At 48.2% G+C, this 22556-nt stretch overlaps 1 protein-coding gene across 2 annotated transcripts in view; it reads right to left on the bottom strand.

The window, feature by feature from the left end:
* Positions 1–12333: 12333 nt before the first annotated feature.
* FZD3 (frizzled class receptor 3) overlaps positions 12334–22556 on the bottom strand; it is a 52390-nt gene continuing 42167 nt past the window's right edge. For both annotated transcript variants that reach the window (XM_054383395.1, XM_054383396.1), the window contains exons 4-6: positions 16920–17068; positions 14467–14700; positions 12334–12547 (exon numbers count right to left, since the gene is read on the bottom strand). In XM_054383395.1, coding sequence (XP_054239370.1) covers positions 12334–12547; positions 14467–14700; positions 16920–17068 — 597 coding nt within the window. The remainder of the gene's footprint in view (positions 12548–14466; positions 14701–16919; positions 17069–22556) is intronic.

Below are 22556 nucleotides of genomic sequence, written 5' to 3'. Positions count from 1 at the left end.
TCATCACTGGAGGAGCCTTGCTCTGCAACTCAGCAGTGACACCCTACTCAAAAGTCAACCAAAAATTCAGTAAATCTTTGAAGAAAAGGGATCCCAAAAGGGTGACAACTACACCCTACACCCAACCAGGGTAGGATCACTCCAAAAATGGGGCTGAATCACAAACACGGCTCTGAAAGTGGGTCAAAAGTTGACCCCACATGCTTTGATCCACATGTCCAGATTGCAGCAAGATCTGCTAATACAATTCCTGTCTTTCTGCCTGCAAGTCATGGACAAGTCCTGGAAAAGAGCCACCAGCAATGATGGAGGACAATCACTGGATGAATCAGAGGCACAAGTGAGCAGGCCCACACGCAACTTCAGCTCCAGCTTTGTCCCTCTTCTTTACCAGGGCAAGAGTGGCTGAGCCACCATGAGCACCCTCACAGGTAGAACCAGGTTTTACAGTGCCACCCTGCATCTGCTGCAGATGTGAAGTGACATTTCAGATCCCACCAGTGGCTTGCTCAGACTCAAAAAGCCTCTTTTTAAAGCAAGTTCTTCATCCTATCAGCTCTGTTTGCACACTGCCTTTCCAAACATTCTGGCACTATTTCCTTCAGCTCCTGGTGCCAACTTGGACATGGATGATTTGCTGTCTTCAAGGGGCCACTTCCTGCCCAGACCTCCCTGTGTGGTGCGGGGAGGGGATCTGCAAAGATTACAAAGGCTCAAAACATTCCTCCTGGCTACAGAGCACCCAGATCTGGACAGACCCATGTCAGACAGGGCAGAGTAATGCCACCGAGCCCAGCATGGAGCATCTCCTCCACATTGCTTGCCACCAGTGTGGTGCTGGGGTACCTGGTGGGGGTGAGTTTAATCTTTTCCATTTGATTTTAATCAGCTCATCAGTGATGGGCACTGACAGCATGGCAGCTAAGAGGCTTACATCCATTATTCCTGCAGGATTAGCCTTTCTGATCCCAGCAGAGGGAGGTGGCTGCATCTCAAGCCTTGCTGAGGGTGTGCATCATACCAGTGATGGGCTGCAAAACAATCTGCCCCCACACTGTTATTTAGTGGCATGCAAATGCTGCTCTCTATTTGCACAGCTCAGGGCTGTCTCCTTCCTTCTAGCCATGTGCTCAACAAACCCTTCAACCAGCCTTAGAATAACAGAATCATTTTTCTTGGAAGAGACCTTTATGGTCTAGACCCTTCACCAGCTTTGTTGCCCTTCTCTAGAACCTTAATGTCCTTCGAGTGAGGGGCCAAAACTGAATGCAGTATTTGAGGTGCAGCCTCACCAGTGCCTAGTACAGGGGAATGATCACTGCTGTAGTCCTGATTCAAGTCAGGATGCCGTTGGTCGTCTTGGCCACAGGGGCACAACTATCCCCTATGAGCTCTCTAGGATGGGGGATGCCCTCCCAGCAGCCTTGACAGGACCACATGGAGTGCGTGGCCATGCTTATGTAGTTGGAAGTGTGCCCTTATGTATGTACACACTTGGGGGGGTGCTCAAAAAGCAAACCTGGACCATAAATATGCTCAGGGGAAGAGGGGTCCTGTCCTGAAAGCTTCTTGTCCCTATTTGATGCCCTAAAACAGTCTCTGGATAAGTGGGCATGGAGTGAGCTGGGTTGTGATGGTGGATTGAAACTCACCACGGCAAGAAATTGTCAAGAGCTGAAACAGGGGACACTGCTCCACTCCTCCCTCCTTGGTGCTCATCTCACATGAGCTGAACTGCACCCAGAGGCACTCTTGGGCTCCCAGGGAGCCAAGAAGGCACCCATCAGCGTGTCCTTGGTCCCTGGGGCATAAGGGAGACACCCATCACCCATCTGTTGTCGTTCCTGTAGCTCATCCAGCAACGGGGCCTTCATGATGCATTGCTGCTGCCTTAGACACGGATCTATACATGCACAAAATCATCACTTCCTTCTAACCCTCCTAGAGGCCATGAGACAACTCAATAATCCCGAACACCCCGGCGAGGTTTCTCCTATGTGGTGCCGGCCCTTCCCGGGGCTCCCCTCAGAGCGTCGGCGATGGGATGGGATATTCCCGTGTGTGTCCCACTCCATCTCCGTCCAGGACAGGACACCGAGCAGAGGAGGGGATTGCGTGATCCGGAATCTGGGTGTTGCCACGAATCCATAGGTGCACCCCGTCCTGCTTGGCACCCATCTACGACCCAGCCAAGGCCACTTGAGCCGCCGGAGCCGCTCTTCCCTCCGCGCAGCGTTCACACGAGGGGGCACTAGTGCATTAAAAATCCCAGCCAGCCTCTGGGGATGCTGCTTGCTCTTGCGATGACTCCCCGCAGCCCTCCTGGCCACAAAGGTTTCCCCGTGGGCTCCTCAAACCTAGTGGAGAAGCTAGGGCAGACCCTGCCCAGTCTGGTGCTCAGCCTCACCAGGATGAGATCTCGCATTATCGCAGGGATTTTCCTTTTCCAGGGCGACAGACGTGTTTATACCCTGGGGCTTGGGCGGAAAAGCTGTGGTGGATCCTGACAAGCTGCCTCAAGGGACAGTGTAGGATATCTTACAAACGTGGAACCTTACAAAAAGTATCATGGCTTCTCCCATAACACACTCCCATAACCTGCCTGTTTTGGTCCAACAAAGCTGTTTACACCTCTTAGCAGCTTTGTGAGCCCGGGGTTGTTGTCTTCAAGCAGGCAAGACCGCAAGCTGTCTCAAGGTCCCGCTCTCTTTGCTATGAGCAGCCACCCCCCTCCATCTTTAGGAGCATCCCTTCATCCCCACAAACATCCATTCAGCTCCACAAGTATTCCTCTCTCCTTGGGAGCATCCCATGAGTGTCCTTCTATTGCCGTGAGCATTAGTTCCTCCCCACAAGTATCCTCCATCTCCACAAGCATCCCTCCATTCTCACAAGTGCCCCTGCCTCCCTGCAAGTATCCCTGCATCCCCATGAGCATCTGTACTTCATCATGAACATCTCTCCATCCCCATGAGGATAAATTCCTCCCCACAAGCATCACTTCTCCTGAGCATCCCTCCCTCCCTATAAGGATCCTTCCCTCCCGTGAGCATCCGTTCCTTCCTGAGCATCCCTCCCTCCCTATAAGGATCCTTCCCTTCCGTGAGCATCCATTCCTTCCCAGGAGCATTCCTCCCTCCATACCCATGAGATTCCCTCCATATCAGTAAGTATCCCTCCATACCCATGAGTATCCATATCTCTCTCCCTGTGAGTATTCCTCCATCCCCACAAGGCAAAGCATTCTCTTCCCTGAACCCAGATTGCTCTGAGAGCCCTTTCCCCTCTGTTCCAAGGGGGAGGAAAGGCCTCTAAGGATGGATTCTCCTTACGGAAAGAGGGCACAGATGGGGGCAAATGTTTTGCTGTGGGAGAAGAGGATAATGAGGACGGGGACTCACCTGATGCAAGGGGTTGGGTCAAGCCCAGTCCCAGCAACACTACATGAGCTTGCAAGGTGGTGCAGCTCTTCACCTACTCCTGTTCCATCCCTGATCCCATTAATTTGATTAATCCAAAGCCCCAGCTCCAAGGCCTGGAATGGAAGCATCTTTGGGAGCTTGATTTACTGCTGATCAAGGTGGGGAGCAGAGATGTCCCCACAACAGCCACTGGGCTCTCCTGGGCTTTAAGTGAAAATCCACGTTTCAGTCCTGCTGGTCGTGGCGTTTTTGGGAGCTGTTGCGCTGTATTTTCTCTCCTGCTTTATCCCACAGCGTGCAGACCCTCCCATTCCTGCTGAGTATCCGCAGGGTGGTGCGGTGCGGGATGGGACAGCCCTGTACCCCATCACAGCCCTGGGGACACCGCTCCTGCTTCCCACTGCTGCACAGAGACGAGCACGAATCCCTCCCCGGCAGCGGAGAGTGAAGCGCTCCCGCGGGGAGGTCGAGAGGGTCACTCGCAGTGAGCGACAGCGTTCGGGGCGGGGGACTGGGGTGCCCCAGCACCTGTTACCGGCAGCAGAGCTCGGCACCTCCTTGCTGCGCCGCTGCTAATTTGTCGCAGGTCCGGAGGCCGGCGTGGCGAGGCCGTCACTCCAATTAGCACCGCGGCCCTTCACGGCGCTCAGGGGCTAACGAGCTTTGGCGGCACTCAGGGAGTTCGCTGGCAGTTAACGGCACCCAGAGACAGCCTTAACCCTCCGTCTGCCGAGCCCTGCCCAAGCGGCGTAAGGGGTCCCGTTTCACTGGGCTGCGGCCAAGTTCAGGTCCCCAAGGGAGCTCCAGGACCTTTACTGAACAACCAGGTGCTTCAAAACCGATTCCACAAGGAAGGTTGGATCAGGTAAGGTCTCTTCCAACCTGCTATTCTGTGATTCTAGGATTTAGAGAGAAGCATTTCAAGTGGAAAAAAGAGATTTGAAATATAAAGATGGCTTCTTCTTTTTGATGGGGTCCACATGTTGGTTTGGTCTCACACTTTATTGCTCTACCATGAGCTGGCATGTTGAGGGTCCCTCTCTTTCCGTGCATTGGTGCCACCATACCCAAGGGCTTGTCAGCACCTCTTCCTCAAGGTTCATGGACCACCATGAAAGCCCCAAATCTCCCATGCAAGCAAGAACCAGCAAGAGGAGCTGGTTGTTCTCCCAAATCTGAAACTTTAGGAGCAAGGTTAGCTTTTATCTAACTCCTTTCTGCAGCCAGGCAGATGTTTTGTGTCTTTTGGCAGGGGGTGAGCCTTATCTCACAGCAGCATTTCCATGGAAGAGAGCAGAGGGCTTTGAAGGTGTCGTGGCAGCTTGGCAGAGGTATGTCAGGGCTCGTCGCTTCTGACAGATTCCAGGTGGGATTTGTTGCTGGGTTATGTTGCAATTCAGGGCCTTAAGGGATTTCTTCAGCATGTTCTCCCAAAAGCAGGAAGCTTCCACACCAATAATCACGAGAAGCAGTGGAGGAACCATCTACGCCAAACAGGATGGATTTAAAAGAAAGCAAACAAAGGAGATCTCAAGACAAAACAGAAGGAAATAAAGTCAGTATCTGAAGTTCTGAGAGCCAAAAATGTACCTGAACCCCCTTGTTTTATTAGGGCTCCAAAGCCATGAGCTGAGTAACAAGCATGGGGCAAGACCTTGCACCCTCTTTGTCCTTGTGTTGTTTCTGCAGATCAATGTGAAATAAATATATAAATATGGGGGTCCATTTTGGTTCCCTCACTCCAAGAAGGACATTGAGGTGCTAGAGCATGTCCGAAGAAGGGCAACAAAGCTGGTGAAGGGTCTAGAGCACAAGTATTGTGAGGAGTGGCTGAAGGAATCTGAGGTTGTTTAGCCTGGAGAAAAGGAGGCTCAGGGGAGACCTTCTCACTCTCTGTAACTCCCTGAAAGGATGTTGGAGCAAGGTGGCTGTTGGCCTCTTCTCCCAAGGAACAAGGGATAGGACAAGAGGAAACGGCCTCAAGTTGCACCAGGGGAGGTTTAAGTTGGACATAAGGAACAATTTCTTCTCTGAAAGGGTTGTCAAGGCCTGGAATAGGTTGCCCAGGGCAGTGGTGGAGTCACCATTCCTGGAGGGCTTTAGAAGCTGTGTAGATGTGATGCTGAGGGACATGGTTTAGTGGTGACGTGGCAGTGCTGGGTTAATGGTTGGACTTAATGGTCTTGAAGGTCTCTTCCAATCAAAACAATTTAGTGACTCTATGATCTAATATAATATATACTAAACTATGCTATACTATACTACATTAATTCTATTATATTATTATAATTGTAATGAATTGTATCAAAATGTTATAACTGTTGTATTACAGCAGCTTGGGATGAGGTTGACAACCACTTGGCACTGCAGATCCATCCTTCTTCAGCTTTCCCACTATTTCAGGTGCTACCACCAATTGGATGAGCATCCCTTAAGCCCTCTCTTGGGGCACTTTCCAGCCACCCAGGAAACTTCTTAAAGCCTGCCCTGATGCAGAGACAGTTGCTTCAAAATGGATCCAAGTGCTGCAGGTGTGTTGTGGAGGCAATGTGTTAAATGGGGGCATGAAGTAAAGGGTCTTGGCACAAGGTGGGATTTAGTAAAACAAAAAAGCAAAGAAATGGGTGAGGAAAAAGTGGCATTGCCCAAGCTGAAGCCCTTGGACATGTCCTCATGGGATAGAGGGGGAGCAGGAGGTACAGGCGGGACTGTGTGAGTGGGATGTGGATGTTGGGAAGAGACAGGAAACACGCAAAGGCATTGAAACCAGAGACTGAATATCAATCAAGTGTGCTTGGAGTATCATAAAAAACAGTCAGACCAGTAGCAAAGCAAGTTGGAAATGTAGGTCCCAGCACATGGCCATGCGAAAGGGTCAGCAGCTTTGTCCTGCTGTGCAGCAGTAGCACTGAGCTGGTGATAATGCCTGAAGAAAATGGCTATTAAAAAAGGATCCTTCTGTTTCCACCTGATGTGCTTCCATCTTTACTTATCAAGGATTTCTTGGAGATTTTAATTTCTTTAGGATTTGTGCAAGGCCAGGTGCTTCTCTGCCTTCAAAGTCGTGAAGGAATTGCAGTAAGAGCAAGAGTCAGCAGGGCATAGAGGCAAAGCTGGACCCAAACCAGGGTGTCTGGGTGCATCGGAAATGCGACAGTGACTAAAACTGGCTGCCTTATTCTCAGTGTGGGGAGGAATGTGGGTCTGGGCTGCCCTCTGCCTCCAGCTCTGGCCATGACCCCTCTCCCAGCTGCTCTTATTTCACTCCATTGGGTCTGCCTGGCCTGCAGGTCATTAAAACAATCTTTAAACTTTACCTTCCACATATCCTGAGGGCTAAATTCCCTTGTCCCTTGCACTGACCCCTCTGGGACCTGCAAAGGCAGTGCACAAGTTGGGAGATAAATGACGACTCATCCCTGATGGTTTTAGCTGTGGTAAGAAATCCCCCACCAGCTGCCCCAAGTGCCTGAGGCAGACAATTTCTTCAGCTGCTCAACTTCAAAGCTGACAATGCTCACAAACCAGTTTAAAGCCAGTGAAGATGGCTTTAGGAGGAGGGATATTGTCCCTTCTGCCCTTTTTGTTGTGGTGCAGGTCCTTACAGGACAGGCAGTGTATCCAACCAGCTCTGTGAGTCCCCAGCACTTGGTAGCCACAGCCCTACCTTGGTTTTCACTAAAAGTTTTCTATAGCCAGCTGCCACCACTCCTGAGAGCTCTTTAGGTGCTGCAGTTGCAGCATCCCCACAGAAGCTGTTTTGGGAAGGAGCTGCTCTGCTGAGGCTGCTGTGCAGGGATGTGCGCGCATGGGCTGACTTCACTTCTCCATGTGGCCCTGCACAATTTGTGTCTGAACCAGCAGCTCCTAAATTTCATCCTTGAGCTGAGTTAATTATCTTAATGAGACCCAAACCAGCAGCATCTGTGATTACTAATAGCAGCCATTTTATCACCAGCAATGCAAGACCCAGAGCTTAGGGCCTCCCAAACCAAAATAACCACCTGTCTGCCCAGGTGCCAGGCAGCCACTTCACAAAATCAGAAGTCACCTGTGCTTGGGTTTGATTAGGCAGTAAAAAACCCAGCACAAGCCCACAGACACCCTCAATGCTGCTGCTGTGAAACCCAGCTGCCAAGCCTTAGCTCGCTCCTCTTCTTGGTTGCAAAATGCTGGTGGTTTGAGCGGTCTGTTGCTCATGAAAGGGTGGAACAAACCAGAACCCAAAGTCTGTGAAGAGCTTTGTGTTTGCTGGAAGGGTGCCCAGTGTCCATGAGCATAGATGTTGAGGAAAAGATTAAGCCTAGAAAGCCCTTCTTCAAATTCAGAGCGCTGGAGTAAAATGTAATATTCAAGACTTTGCTGCCTCTGAGCTGGGTTTTAAGGGAGGGGGTTAGTTCCACACATTGGCAAGGGTTTCAAGGCCCATTGAGGAAGAGACTCAGGAATTTTCCATGGTTTTATTAAAAACTTCCCAAGGTCTAAAATGAAAATGTACACCTACTACAACATGACCAGTTTGTACACTCACAGTTAAAGTGCTAAAAATTAAACGTTACACAACCGACACTGGACTACTGTAAATGAGCCTACCAAGAGCTGAGTGCAAGTCAGGTCAGCTACAGTCAGGGCCTAGCCCATGCTAACAGCCACATGCACCCTCTACACACAGCTCTCACAAACACCAAAGCCTCCTCCTCTCTCATTCCAAAGGGTTGAAGTTGCAACAGCGACGGGAGCGTGGCACAGGGAGAGGCAGCGGCACCGGTACAGGCTCTGGGACCTCCGGTGCACAGAGCTGGCAGCCGCTGGTGGCAGGCAAACACCGCCTCAGGCACCCCGCCTCTGGGGAAAAGAAACCTTGGTGCAGGTAGAAACAGAGGACACTGGGGTAGGAATGAAATTCCACATTCAATTTGACATTCAAGGCTAATTAACCATGGGGTGTCTCCCATGCGGGGGCTGCTCCACTCTGCACCCCAGTTTCATGGTATGGGCAGGGCTGCCTGATCCCTTCTGCCATCTTTCTTGGGGGTCCTCAGCCCCCTGGAGCTGGGCTGTGGAGTCTGCTCCCATGGGAGGGTAGGCATTGCTCTAAGGGCTGGCCGCTACTCACCCAGCTCTTCTTGTGGTCTCCCCAGGTGCTTTGGGATCTGTCTTCCCTCCCCTTCTTGCTGGAATGACTTGGCAGTCATGGTTGATTTGTCTGCGGCTGGATTTTGGCTGGAGTGGCCCTATGCAGCCCCATGCTCACCACTGACCTCAGGTACAGTTTATATCTAAAGCTTCCATGGTACAATGCAGGTCTAAGCATTAAGAAGAGAGAGAGCCCTTGAAAGCAGACCAATAAATTCACACCTAGATGTGACTTGTGGCTGCTGTTGGACTCTTTTAGAAGAGCACTCCTGATCCAGTGGCAGGGCAGCTGCAGGGGGTCCTCAGACAGCCTCTGCCATACAGTGTGAGCACACTGCTGAGTCGTGATACGTCACAGGGATGAAGAGAGAAGGAGCCTCACAAACTCAGGGGAGCTGCTGCCAGTGGCAATCAGGCCAGTGTCTGTGTTCACCAGCTGCAGCCAAGTGCCCACCAGCCTTCAGCTACCTCCTGCTTTGCCGGACAGGACAGCAAAGGTGTTGGAGCAAAGCGTGCTGTGCTGCATTGCTTCCTGCTGTGGGATAAAACAGGAGATTCAGTTCCCTGGAACACTGGGAACAAGAAGCCATGGGATTTACAGGAAGCTTTGATATCACAATCGTGCAAAGCAGCATTTTGGGGCTTCAGTCATCATTACGTGTAGGGTGGAGATACATTAACCTGCTGCTGAGGCAAGCTGGAGGAACTGGGCTATGTACAACTTCTCTGCCTGCTTCAGCGCAGAGAGGGTCATGCTTAGCCACATGCATCTGCTGGAGAGGAACAAAGCACTGCTGTGAAGCCCTCAGGAACCTGTGTTTGGCTACAGGTACATTAGGTCAGCCCAAGCCCAAAGCAACCAGAGCGTTTCAGCAACTGCAGAACTGCCCTCCTGGGATGGGGTTTAAGCTCTGGGGGAATTCAAGGATTGGCACCAGTCCCAGAAACTAGGTGCCAAGGCTAAGGTTCTTTTCAGTCAGCTGGGGGTGCCAGACAGGAAAGCACCCCAAAAACACAGCCAAGTATCCCTGCCAGAGATGGCAGCTAGGCTGCATTCAACACCAGACATGCCTCAGAGCCCCGAGGAGCAATGATTTGGGAGCTGAAACCCTGCCAGCGCCCAGGCCAGGAAAACAGCAGCAGGGCTGGAGCAACAACCTTAGACACGAAACCTGAAACAGCCACTGGGAAGGGCTTTGAAACCCCGGGAAGGAATGCAGAGCTAGAGCGGCATGCCAGCTTGGGTGTTGAAGAGCAAAGGGAGGGTTTGGGATGACAGGGGTGGGGGCCAGAAAACCCAGCCAGAACTCAGGGTCTACATTCTGATCACTCCTCCAGAGTAATCAAATCTGTCCCTCGTGTACAGAACTTTTGAGCAAGGAACAGCTTAGATATTCCCATCCGGAACAACCCAAGAACTAAACCTCAGAAATTAACACAATTTCCAGCAGGATGAATTTCAAACTTCCATCACCCTTCCCCTCCCTGATTGAAAACAAGTCAAAGCATTGCTACTATTTAAAATAAAGTCCTGGAACTCGAGCCAAGAAGATCAAGATAAACACTAGAGCTTATTTAGTTCATTTACAGTGTTAGGGAAACTCAGCTCCCCAGCTCCTTCTGCAGATCCAGATTCCTCACACTATCATCCCTTTGAGGCAAGTTATTTAGTAGAGAATAAAAAAGGGGTTTCACCTTTGTGGCTTACAGGGAATTGTAGCTTTGCCAGTTTAAGTCACTCAAAAGACTTTTCCTGCTCATGTGCTTTGAAAGAGGTGATCTGGACAGTTATCCTTATGGATGTCCCCCGGGGCTGTTTGCAGAGCAAACCAAAGCAGCCAGTCTGCTCTGCCCTGAGGCGGGTGGTGCAGCAACCTCCCTCCCTGGATGTACAACAAAGGGAGTGTGGGGGCTGCTTTGTTTTTCCATGACGGGTTTGGTTTGTGCTTCTCCTTTGGAGCAAAAGTCTGGTGGAAGCAGGAAATACAATTTACAGTAAATATATGTCCAAGACATGGTGACTCCCAGGGCAGCCTTTGATTTTCACGTGCTTTGCTCGCGTCCTCAGCTACAATTCAAATGAGTCATTGTGGCACTGCTCCGATGCTGCAAAAGCCTCTGGAGCTGCTACCCTAAGCCTGCCCTTGAGGTTGTGCCATCTAAGTGTGTACAAAGGCCTTGCAACATGCCTTGAACAGGTCAAAAAGGGAATTATGTAAGGACAGTGTAAAAATAAGTATTCATTTCCCAGCAACAATGGGTAGTAATTACTGAGGTAGGTTTAAATGCAATCAGTGGTTCCTCATGCTGAATGAGTCTTGCAGGGGATGCTTCAGATGATCTACAGCACCATCCAAGACACACCCCGATGGTTGCCAGCAGTGTCCACAAAGACTCACTGTACCCCAACAGATTATTTACACACAAAAAAGCCCAAACTGAGAATTCTCTACAGGAAATTGCAGTAGGGAATGAAAAGAAAAGAACCTACAGCAGAGGTGGAGCAGTAATGCAAGGAAGGAGACAACAATTTACAGTGGATTCCTGTCTCCTCCTCTTCAAGGCAGCAATGCAGTGGGTTTCTGGCTGCTGCGTCCTGCCCTTTCCCCACCTGCTGGTAGCTCCTGCCTCGATTTCTCCCACCCATTTCGAAATTCCTGCTGAAAGCAAAGAGAATTCTCCCCAAGACCAGCCATGGTGTCATGAGAAAGGCAGCTCATCCCTGATTAAACTCCTCCTGAATACTCTGGCCTCTGCCTGCCTCGCCCAGGTTATGGGGTCTGTAAACAGGCTTTGTTCTGTTTGTAAGCAAAAAGTTCTACATTCTAATCTGGGTGACAAATGCAGCTCTGCTATTCTTAATATTCTTTTTTAAATAGATAAGGAACAGGCAATCTCAGCTTTTGTACATGAATCTAAAAAATAAGTGGCTGAAGATTATCTAGGTTAACTGGTTTTAAAGTTGATCTCTGCCTACATAAATTGTAAACAAGTAGAAAATTTAAATAGTCTTCCGTAAAAAAGCAAGGACCATACAAGTTATACAAAACCCTTTCTGCCCTCCCTCTCTCTTCCCCACACCCTTCTGCCCTGGCCCAGCCACTGAGCCTGAGCAGCTCTGCTAAGAGGTGGTAAGCACCAGCAGAGTCTTCTTTACGGATAAGAGGAATTTGGTATCTCCTTTCCTTCTCCAGAATGCTCTATTCTTGCATCATGCTTCCAGTGTAATCCGGACAAGCGCCTGCCAGTGCGCGCAGACGTCCTCTCTTACAGCATTTCATGTGCCTCCCCTAATTGAAATCCAGCATTGCTCTGGGATCTCATCAGAGCTGGAGGGAGGGATTCCTTCGGTATTCCAGGGTCCCCTTACACCTTAGAGGGAAGAACCTCAGTGTCACCCTGCCAGCAAGTTTCCAAGAGTAACACCTACCAAGGTGCAGAGCCGTTGGCAGGGAGGGGGGATGTTTTTTACCAACGAATAAGAAATTCATCAAGCGTCTGATAAGTGACAGTTATTGAATAAATAATTACCTCCAGAGAGGTTCAAATGAGGCAACCAGCTTTTTACTCAGTAATTCCGGATTGCTGAACGCTCTAGGCGCTGAGGCAAGTACAGGAGTGGTGGCTTCCAACATGAAGAAGCTGGTTTTGGCTTCCTGATGGGACACGATCAGCACCTGATGAGAGGCAGGATAATACTGAGCATCATCACATGGCTGAGGAAGGGCCGCCAGCAGTACGGCCACGTCTGTGTCTCCCTGCAGAGCAGAGTGGCTCAGGCGCTGGTGCCATCCTCCTCGATCACGCGGTTCATGCTGGTCCCGTGCGTGATGTGTGTCATGGGGTTGCTGCTGAGATCCCTGATACTGCTGTGCCGGGACTGCTCGTTGAGCCGGTGGGAGCTGCTGTGCCTCGAGTGGTCTGTCAGCCGCGACATGCTGCCGTGAGGTAGTCTTTCTTCCACGCCTCTGTAGCTGCAGGGAGTGTACCTACGGGAGAAAACCAGAGGACAGTTGTTGTTGTTCTTACTGCCATAGACACAAAGGAATGCAAATAAATCTCAGCACAAACCCTCTCCGCTTTTGGAAGTCATTCTCTGTGCAGCTCAGTCATTAGTTTACAATAGTCCCAGGTAAGTTGTTTCAACTCCTAACACAGCCTGGCTCTTATTCCAGCTCTACACAGAGTATTGATAATGAACACAGAGTAAGATACATGATTCACAGATTGCGTCAGGTTGGAAGGGACCCTCAAAGGTCATCCTGTCCGATACTTCCAACTAGATCAGGTTGTCCAGAGCCACATCAAGTCTGATCTTGAATGTCCCAGGGATGGGGCTTCAACCACATCCCTGAGCAACCTGGTCCAGTATTTTACCACTCTCATTGTATAGAACGTCCTGCTGAGGTCCAATCTAAATCTACCCTGCTTCACAAACCAGTGCCCCTCCTCCTATCACTACAAGCCCTTCTAAACTGTCCTTCCCCAGGCTTTCTGTGGGTTCACTTCAGATATTGAAATGTAGCTCCAGCAGGTCTATGTCTCTCTTATGTTGATGATAAATTAGGTTATAAACCTTAACTACACCTGGAGTTAGAGTAGGTAACTTCTAGTATTGTTTACTCCAGCAGGACCAGGACTATATTCAGAAACAATTTGTACACCGTTTTGGACATTAAGTTGTTGGAGTGATTCCAAGGAAGGTCAGCAAAGCTGGTCAAGAGTCTAGAGCACAAGTCTCTCAAAAGAATTCTTTGATTCTAGCATTCTGTAAAAGCAGACACAAAAATAAGAAGTTGATTTTAGACCAGATCTGTTTTCTCATGTGCTCAGGTGATGTAACCAGATCACTGCAGGAAAAGCCTCACTGGACACATTCACACCACATAATTCATGAACATTCTGAAAATATCATGGTATTTTTTGATCTTTCCCATCCAGTCACTAACAGGAAGATGAGATGCCATAAGAGAAATTAAGTATGAGCAGAATTTCTAGTTTTAGAACCACAGAATCATTTAGGCTGGAAGAGATCTTTATGATAATCAAGTGCAACATTAACCCAGCACTGTCAGGACATCACTCAAGTCCCTCAATATCCCATCTATATGCCTTTGTAATCACTCCAGGGTATGGGGACCCAACCACTGCATTGGGCAGCCTGCTCCAGGCCTTGACAACCCTTTCCATAAAGAAACTGTCCTTCATGTCCAACCTAGACTTCCCCTCAGCTTGTGTTCTCCAGGCTAAACAACCCCAGTTCCCTCAGTTGCTCCTCACAAGACCTGTGCTCTAGACATTTCCCCAGCTTCATTGCCCCCTCTTCAGCAATGTGATGGCCCAGCAGCCTGCCAGCAACTCATTCATTGCCCCACTTCAGCAATGTGGTGGCCCAACAGCCTGCCAGCAGCTCATTCATTGCCCCACTTCAGCAATGTGGTGGCCCAGCAGCCTGCCAGCAGCTTGTTCATTGCCCCACTTCAGCAATGTGGTGGCCCAGCAGCCTGCCAGCAGCTCATTCATTGCCCCACTTCAGCAATGTGGTGGCCAACAGCCTGCCAGCAGCTTCATTGCCCCACTTCAGCAATGTGGTGGCCCAGCAGCCTGCCAGCAGCTTGTTCATTGCCCCACTTCAGCAATGTGGTGGCCCAGCAGCCTGCCAGCAGCTTGTTCATTGCCCCACTTCAGCAATGTGGTGGCCCAACAGCCTGCCAGCAGCTCATTCATTGCCCCACTTCAGCAATGTGGTGGCCCAGCAGCCTGCCAGCAGCTTGTTCATTGCCCCACTTCAGCAATGTGGTGGCCCAGCAGCCTGCCAGCAGCTTGTTCATTGCCCCACTTTAGCAACATGGTGGCCCACTGGCCTGCCAGCAGAGGCTGGTCCATTTTCCTACAAGCAGCCACGTACCGGCCGTCCCGTGATCGGTGCAAGCTGCCATGGTAGCTGCTCACTTTGCTGTGGACACTGCCTGCCTTACTCCTTTGGTCATCCATCATCGCCAGCTGGGTGGAGGAGGCGTGCGTGGAGGTGCCCTGTGTGGAGGTGCCTCTTGACTTTCGGATGATGGGGGTGTTGGGATCTCTCAGCAGAGACTGAGCAAAGTCTGGCTCTTGAAGCACTTGTCGGCTCTCATTTACCACCCTGCAGAAGAAAGGCAATTTGCAGTTAGCATCAATGACTGCAATAGTAAAGCACCACAGTAGCAGCACTGCAACTCTTGCAAACAAAGCCAACAGAGGCTACAGCTTCTATTTACATTAGAATGCCCCCGTCTGCCTAATTGTGAGGCACCTCTACATTTGGATACTTTAGTTAACTTCATATTCTTGAATCTTTTCTATTCCCCATACCTGATCCTCCAGCCTAGATGTGTGCAACCACTGCTCTATTTACTTATGTGGCCTCAGTTTGTGAATAGAATCACAGAATCATAGAATCATTTTGGTTGGAAGAGACCTTTAAGATCATGAAATCCAACCCTAAACCCAGCACTGTCGATTTATCACTAAACCATTTCCCTCAGCACCACATTTACATTTCTTTTAAATCCCTCCAGGGATGTGACTCTTCCACTTACCTGGGCAGCCTGGTTTAGGCCTTTAGAACCCCTTCCATGCAGAAATTTTTCCTCATGTCCAACCTAAAGCTCCCCTGGCACAACTTGAGGCCATTTCCTCTTGTCTTATCACTAGTCATTTGAGAGAAGAGGCTGCCCCCTCCAACCTCTTTCCAGGGCGTTGTAGGGAGCGAGAAGGTCTTCCCTGAACCTTTTTTTTTTTTCTCTAGGCTAAACGACCTTAGTTCCCTCAGCTGCTCCTCACACTGTTAGAAAAAAGACCCTTGGGATAGCACTATGACTCAGCAAGCTCCCATGACCCCGGACACTGCCTCTCAGGGAACATGGGAAGCTGCTTCCTCACTCAAATCAGCACTTCAAATTGGGATCAGTGGTTACAATCCTGCAGCTCCTCTGTTTGCTGAAACCCCTTGGTGGGAAGGGCTGGTGGGGTAGCATGCACTTGGCTGCTCTACCACAGCATGTTGAAAGGAGGAGCTATCACACCCTCTACATTCCTTTTGATTTTTTTTTTAATCTCTTTTTTGTGGGGAGGCCTTTTCCTCCCTTCCCATTCTCTCATGTGCCATTTCCTCTGCCTGGCTAACTCCTCCTTTTATTTTCTTTGAATCAAGAAACATTTACTCAAACTTTACAGAAGCTCATTTTACTTTAGCCTCAGCAGAGGGCCTGTACTGCTAAGGATGGACAAGTCAAAGTCACAGAATCATGGAGTAGTCACCATCTACTTAAAAGACAGTATTTTCCGTTATGGAAACCATATAGATTGTCTCAAATTCATGTGATACCTTAGTCTAAATAATTTCAACCTTACAGAAGCTCTAAGACTTTCTTACAGTCACATGGGGCAATGGTTTCAAACTGGAGCAGGGACATCAGGAGGAAGTTCTTTGAAATGAGAGCAGTAAAATGCTGAAACAGGTTGCCCAGGGATGTGATTGAGGCCCCATCCCTGGAGAAATTCAAGATCAGACTTGATGTGGCCCTGGGCAGGCTGATCCAGTTGAAGGTGTCCCTGCTGACTGCAGGGAGTTGGGTAAGATGACCTCTGAGGGTCCCTTCCAAACCAATGCAATCTGTGATTCTGTGCTTTGGCACCAGTGCATAGGAGAAGATTAAAAGCAGACACAATTGCCTTTAACCTTTTTCACGGTGGAAAGAACTTCAGTTTAATTTCAATCTATATGTCTGATTCAGTTGCCAAGCACATCTGTAAATAAAACCTTTCAATTCCACCTCTCAGTAGATGGCAGAGAAGTTGTGGTATACAACTGAAACCTAATTCTTGTTTTAAAGTATTTTGGAAAGAGATGGAGCAACAAAGATTTGATTCTGAGACCAAACTATAGAAGCACAGATTCAGATTGGATGTTAGGAACAAGTTCTGTACCATGAGGGTAGTGGAACACTGGAACAGGTTGCTCAGGGAGGTGGTTGAGGCCTCATACCTGGAGATATTCCAGGTCAGGCTCAATGAGGTTCTGAGCAACCTGATCTAGTGGAGGATGTCCTGCTGACTGCAGGGCGGGTTAGACTAGATGACCTTTGGTGGTGCCTTCCAACCCAGACCATTCTATGACTCTATGAAAAATAACACCAATTCTTCAGGGTTTTTTTTGAGCTGTTGCATGCTTTCTTCCTTACTCCATTTTGGAGAGTAAGAGATCACTTCCTGTCTTTGCCTCCATGAAAAACTAACAAAACCACTCTTCTAGGACTACAAGGGAAGAGGAGATTATTTGCCAGTACTCTCCCAGTTTATCTGTTAGATACCAATACACACTCTTTTTTCCTGCGCCCATGGAAGAAGCTAGCCCACTCAAAACAGGTCTTTTTGCTTCCAACCCAGAAGACTGAGGGTATCCCCACGACCAAAGCCATGAGATATTTCATGAGGAAGAGAATCAAATCTGGACGACTCATCTGAGTGACCTAAAGAGAAAAAAAAAAAAGAGAGAGAGAGAAAAGATTATAGAATCCATCATCATTCACGACTTCATTTATTAACTCACTTAAAATAACTATTTCTGTCTCGGGCCAAAGTAAACATCAACAGAGTGCCTTTGTTTCAGGGCTCTGCAGAGCATGACCGAGTGTGTTGCACAGCCACTGTTAAGTAACACAAAAGATTCAGCTGCTGTGAGGTCTTGGCCTGGATTTGTATTTCTGGCCTTTTGTCTGTGCACTCAGTAACTGTGAAATATTTTCTACTCTTCAAAATTATAAAGCCTTGTTTATTGGGTGGAATTAACCTACATTAAGCCAGGTGCTACATTTGCTGTTGGGAAAAGTCCCAGTGAAATGCTTCATGGGATGCTCAACGTTGATCCCGGGTTGGATGGTCTCTGAGCAACCTCGTCTAGTTGAAGATGTCCCTGCTCACTGCAGGGCTGTTGGACTAGATGGCCTTTAAAGGTCCCTTCCCACCCAAACGATTCTGTGATTCTATGATCCTTTATTCTTCAGCCTTTGGTAGAGGGTTATACCCATTCTCCCTCCCTCCAGAGAACTTCAAGTGCAAGCCTGAAAGATAGCACCATCTTCTTACAAGAAGGTTGTAGAGGAAAGGAACTAACTTATTCTGCAAGCATTTGTGTGATGCTGTCACTTCCACTCTGACAGTACTCTAGATCTCTAACGCCCAATGGCAAATAAATGACCTGGAGTACAGGAAGGGGCTCCCTGTTTTGTGGGGAGAGCTGTTCAGAAAACGTAAATGAGGGCTCAGTAGACAATAAAAGTGACCACAGCAAGGCTGAGTCTGCAGGAATGGTCTGCAAAACACCTTGGATGGTAAGAGGGGATGAGTTCTATGAATGGAGATGGCACAATAATGGAAGAAGAGCCTGCAAGCAGAGAAAGAAAATTAAACCAGCCAGGGACCAAGAGAGAATACAAATGATAAGCAGATGGCATCAAAGGACAGGAGGTGTGATGGCAAGAGCAGAAGGCAGAGAGAAGGGAGGGAAGGAGATCCTGTAGCTGAGAGCTCCTCGATAAGGATTGACAGGCCTTTAAGTAGAGCAGATCCGGAGCAGAAGGGTCTTCTGCCCGAGAGGAGCACTGCTAAAAGCAGTGGGCGTGAGGCAGAAAAGGAGCTTGACAGGCGAGGGGAGGATGTCAGTGACTGTCTCCTATTGTGACACGTTGATAGTTTAAGATTCTCACTAGAATAGCATTAGGACGTGTGATGGTAAGACTAGGAAAGATGGAAAAGAAGTGGAAATTCAATCATCTCCCATTAAATTTTCCTGGTTCCAATCAGAAATAAAGTAAGTAGATAACAGGACAACAAAGATCCACAGATGGCTAAGGATTATTACAGCAGGAAGGTTTGGGGCTGTTTAACCATGGGAAGATGCTCATTAAATTAGGTCTCTCTCCACCAACCAGTGTCTGCAGCAACGGCTTCGAGACTGATGGTGACACAGGTGATACAAACAGTTACACTCAAGAGAGAGACCTGGAATCTCCCAGCTTTCTAAAACCAGACTAGAACAACAAATAAGCTTTTTCAAGCCAGGTGAAAATTGCTCTGTGAGGTAAGAGTGAGACAGAAACACTTTCTCCAGTTCTGGGAATTAGGCTCAAATCCATCTTCCTGGAAAGCAGAAGGGTAGAGGGAAGGACTAGCAGCATGACAGGGAAGGGACAGCCTGTCTTGCAAGAAGCTTCTCTGGCCTGTGAAGACTCAAAGGTGGGGAAAAATAAATGCCATATAACATGAAATACCTAAACCTGAAATGTGGGAAGGCGATTTGCCAGAAAGAGGCTCATGCCCCATGACTTTCCCACCACATAATGCCGAGGGACAGCACAACCTCTACATGGACCACTGAAAATACAGCAATTGTAGTTTTAACACCTCCTATTATTACACATTTTTAATAATATAACCATTACAGATGGAAAATGAAAATATCAGTGCCTTGCCTAAAATCACACAGTGCAGTGTGGCAGGCTAAACATGGCAAGAATTCAGGACCACAGATGTTGGTCTTCAGTGGCCACATGCCCATCTTTCAATGAAATGCAGAAACACAATGAGCATTTTCGTAAGGTGCTTCTTAGGGTTGATCTTCAGAGCTACAGAGATGCTTAGGGGACTGGAGCATCTCTGTGAGGAGGAGAGGCTGAGAGACTTGGGGCTCTTTAGCCTGGGGGAGAGCAGACATAGAAGGGATCTTCTCAATGCTTATCAATAACTACAGGGCACAGGGCAAGAGGATGGGTCCAGACTCTTTTCAGTGGTGCCCAGAACAAGGGACAACAGGCTCAAAGTGGAACCCAGGAGGTTCCATCTGATTGTGAAGAAAAATTTCTTTGCTTTGAGGATGATGGACCACAGGAAGAGGCTGTGGAATCTTCTTCTCTGGAGAGATTCCAAACCTACCTGGACATTGTGATCTTGGGCAGTCTGCTGTGGATGACCCTGCTTTAGCAGGGAGTTGGACTAGAGGATCTCCAGAGGCCCCTCTGAAATCCCACCATGCTGAGATTCTGTAACACGAAATTAAACGAGACCAAGGCTCTTGCTATGTCAGTTGGTTTCTCAGAACTGCCAAGTGTGGTTTCATCAGAAGATGAAAAACACTGATGTTGAAGGTCTGGCTTCATAGAGGTTTTGACTCTACAGACCTTCCTATGTCTGCAACCATTTAACCATGCAGAACAAGTCTGAAGGCTTTCTAGATGCTTTTGTAGTTAATCTGCAAGATTCCACTCAGGAAAAAAACCCCAAACAATTACCTACTAAAAATTATCCAAGAAAATTAAGTTCTCAAAAATTAACCTTATTATATCATTTCATAATGTGCAAATGGGGCCTTAAGTGGAAGAAATGGTGAAGTTAATGAAGGTAATACCTGGGTAAATGCTTCTATTTACATGTAATGCTTGTCTGTGGAGCCTGCCATTACCGCTGGCCTGAAGGGAATTTCCTTTCAGTTCTTCCATTAAGAACAAATCAACGGTTCCAATGCTGGAGCTCTCAGTTCCTCATTTCGTTTTATTGACTGGAACACTCTGCTTGAGGTTTGAGCCAACAGAAAGCAGGTGCTGTGATGGGTCCCACTACCCAGACTGAATATATTACATAATCCTGTTTCTAGGGAAATTATATTATTTCCATGAAGAGAAGGTCTCCCCTGCTCCAAGGAGACCTTACTGTGGCCTTTCAGCACTCAAAGGGGCCTATAAAAAAGCTGGGGACATACTTTTTAGCAGGACATGTTGTGACAGGACAAGGAGTGACAGTTTTAAGTAGAAGAGGAAGGATTTAGACTAGATATAAGGAAGAAAATAGTTTATGCTGAGGGTGGTAAAACACTGGCCCAGGTTGCCCAGAGAGGTGGTAGATGTCTCATCCCTGGAGACATTCCAGACTAGGTTGGACAGGGCTCTGAAGAACCAGATCTAGTTGAAGATGTCCTTACTTACTTGAGGGATGACCTCAAGTCACTCAAACCATTCTGTGATTCTGTGATGTTATAGTAAATCACTTGATATCAAAGCTTCTGGCTCAACATATTTGTGCTGGGTACTCTGAATAATTCCAAGCAAAACCTGAAATAGACACTTTTCAGGTGAAAGGAAGAACATCCTGCCCCTTGCCAAAGGAAGTTAATAACCATCATCACACAGATTTCTTGAAAATCAGCCTCTTTGCACAGAGGAAGGAACCAATGGAGTAATGCAGATTAAACTCCCTGATCATTCACACTGAAGTAACTGCACCTGTTTTAAACAACATCTATTCACCAATTATGAGACATTTATAATAATTAACACAGCAAAAAATAAAGCCTGAAATTACTGTTCCAGGCTTATAAAACTTTAAATACCAGGTGTTCAAACCCAAAGCTGCCATCTCATTTCCCAGAAGCGTGGCACTCATGTAACTTCAAGCCCAGAATGTCACCATTTTCACAGAATCCCAGCATGGTGGGGGTTGGACAGGACAAGATCTGCAGATCTCCTAGTTCCGCCTCCTCCTAAATGAGCTTCACCCAGAACAGGTTGTCCAAGATTACATCCAGGCAGGTTTGGAATCTCTCCAGAGAAGGAGACTCCATAACCTCTCTGGACAGCCTGGTCCAGTGCTCCAGCACCCTCAGAAGAAAGAAGTTTTACTTCATGTTCTGATGGAACCTCCTGACTTCCAGTTTGTGCCCACTGCCCCTTGTCCTGTTGCTAGGCATCACTGAAGAGCCTGGCCCTACCTTTTGCCACCTGCCCTTTAGCTTCTAATCAGCACAGAGAAGATCCCCTCACAGTCTGCTCTTCCCCAGGCTAAAGAGCCTTTCCCAGAGCCCCAAGCCTCTCACAGCATCTCCTCCTGACAGAGGTGCTCCAGTCGCCTCAACATCTTTGTTTTCTCCACTGGATCCTCTCCAGTAGTTTCCTGTCTCTCTCGAACTGTGAAGTCCATAACTGGACCCAGGACTCCTGATGTGACCTCACTAGGGCAGAGTAGACATGAAGGAAATCTCCCTTGACATGCTGGCCACACTCTTCCTGATGCACCACAGGAGATCATTTGCATGCTTGGCCATGAGGGCACATTGCTGGCTCATGGTTAACTTGTTGTCCACCAGCACTCCAAGGCCCTTCTCTGCAAAGCTACTTTCCAGCTACTTTCCAGCAACCTGTCCTGGTGCAGGGGATTATTCCTGCTGAGAGTGACACTGGTTTAGCAGGAGTGTTGGACTAGATGGATCTCCAGTCCCTTCCAACCCCCACCATTCTGTGATTCTGTAACTTCAGCACCCTTAGTGGTCTATCTTAGGACTTCAGTGTTAACCACAGATTATACATGACAGTAATCTCCCTTGAAATGAGTTCTGTCTGAGCATTAACTTCAATATTCAGTTTTGTTCTGCAAGTAATCCAAGCTGTGAAATGCTAATTAAAAAAAAAAAAACAAACCTGTGCATCTGAAAATAGAGGGTTGAACACTGTTTCAGCTTCAGATTAACAGCTCTCAAATGCTATAACTTTTTTGGCACAGATGCAGGACCATGAATCCCATTAGAACAGCAATCCCTTTAATACTAGGGTTCCACAGAAGATGCTATGAGGAAAAAACTCTCTTAGAACTAATACTCATGTTGTCAGCTGAAAGAGGCTGTGAACATGAGTTAATTCAGTCATTTCTTCTGTTTCCTACTTGGCACTGTTGCCAGACCCTTCTTCATACCTGTTAACCTCAGTGCTCCCCTTGATATCATCTATTGAAGGCTTTCAAAATACCTCTTGTATATCAAAAGCCACCAATATGTCTAGAGACATTTGCAGATCTCCTCTGGGCCTTAAGAAACTCTGATAACACTTTTCTTTCCGGAGAGAAGCCTGTCTCGTAAGCATGCTGCTGTTCTGAACAACAGGAGATGTCTTTCCATGAGGGCAGATAGTGTCAAGG

This window comes from Indicator indicator, chromosome 9 (genome assembly GCF_027791375.1).
Source record: "Indicator indicator isolate 239-I01 chromosome 9, UM_Iind_1.1, whole genome shotgun sequence".
In the NCBI taxonomy this organism is placed as follows: domain Eukaryota; kingdom Metazoa; phylum Chordata; class Aves; order Piciformes; family Indicatoridae; genus Indicator; species Indicator indicator.
The sequence above is the reverse complement of the archived record's forward strand: the minus strand, read 5'-3'. Positions and strand labels throughout refer to the sequence as shown.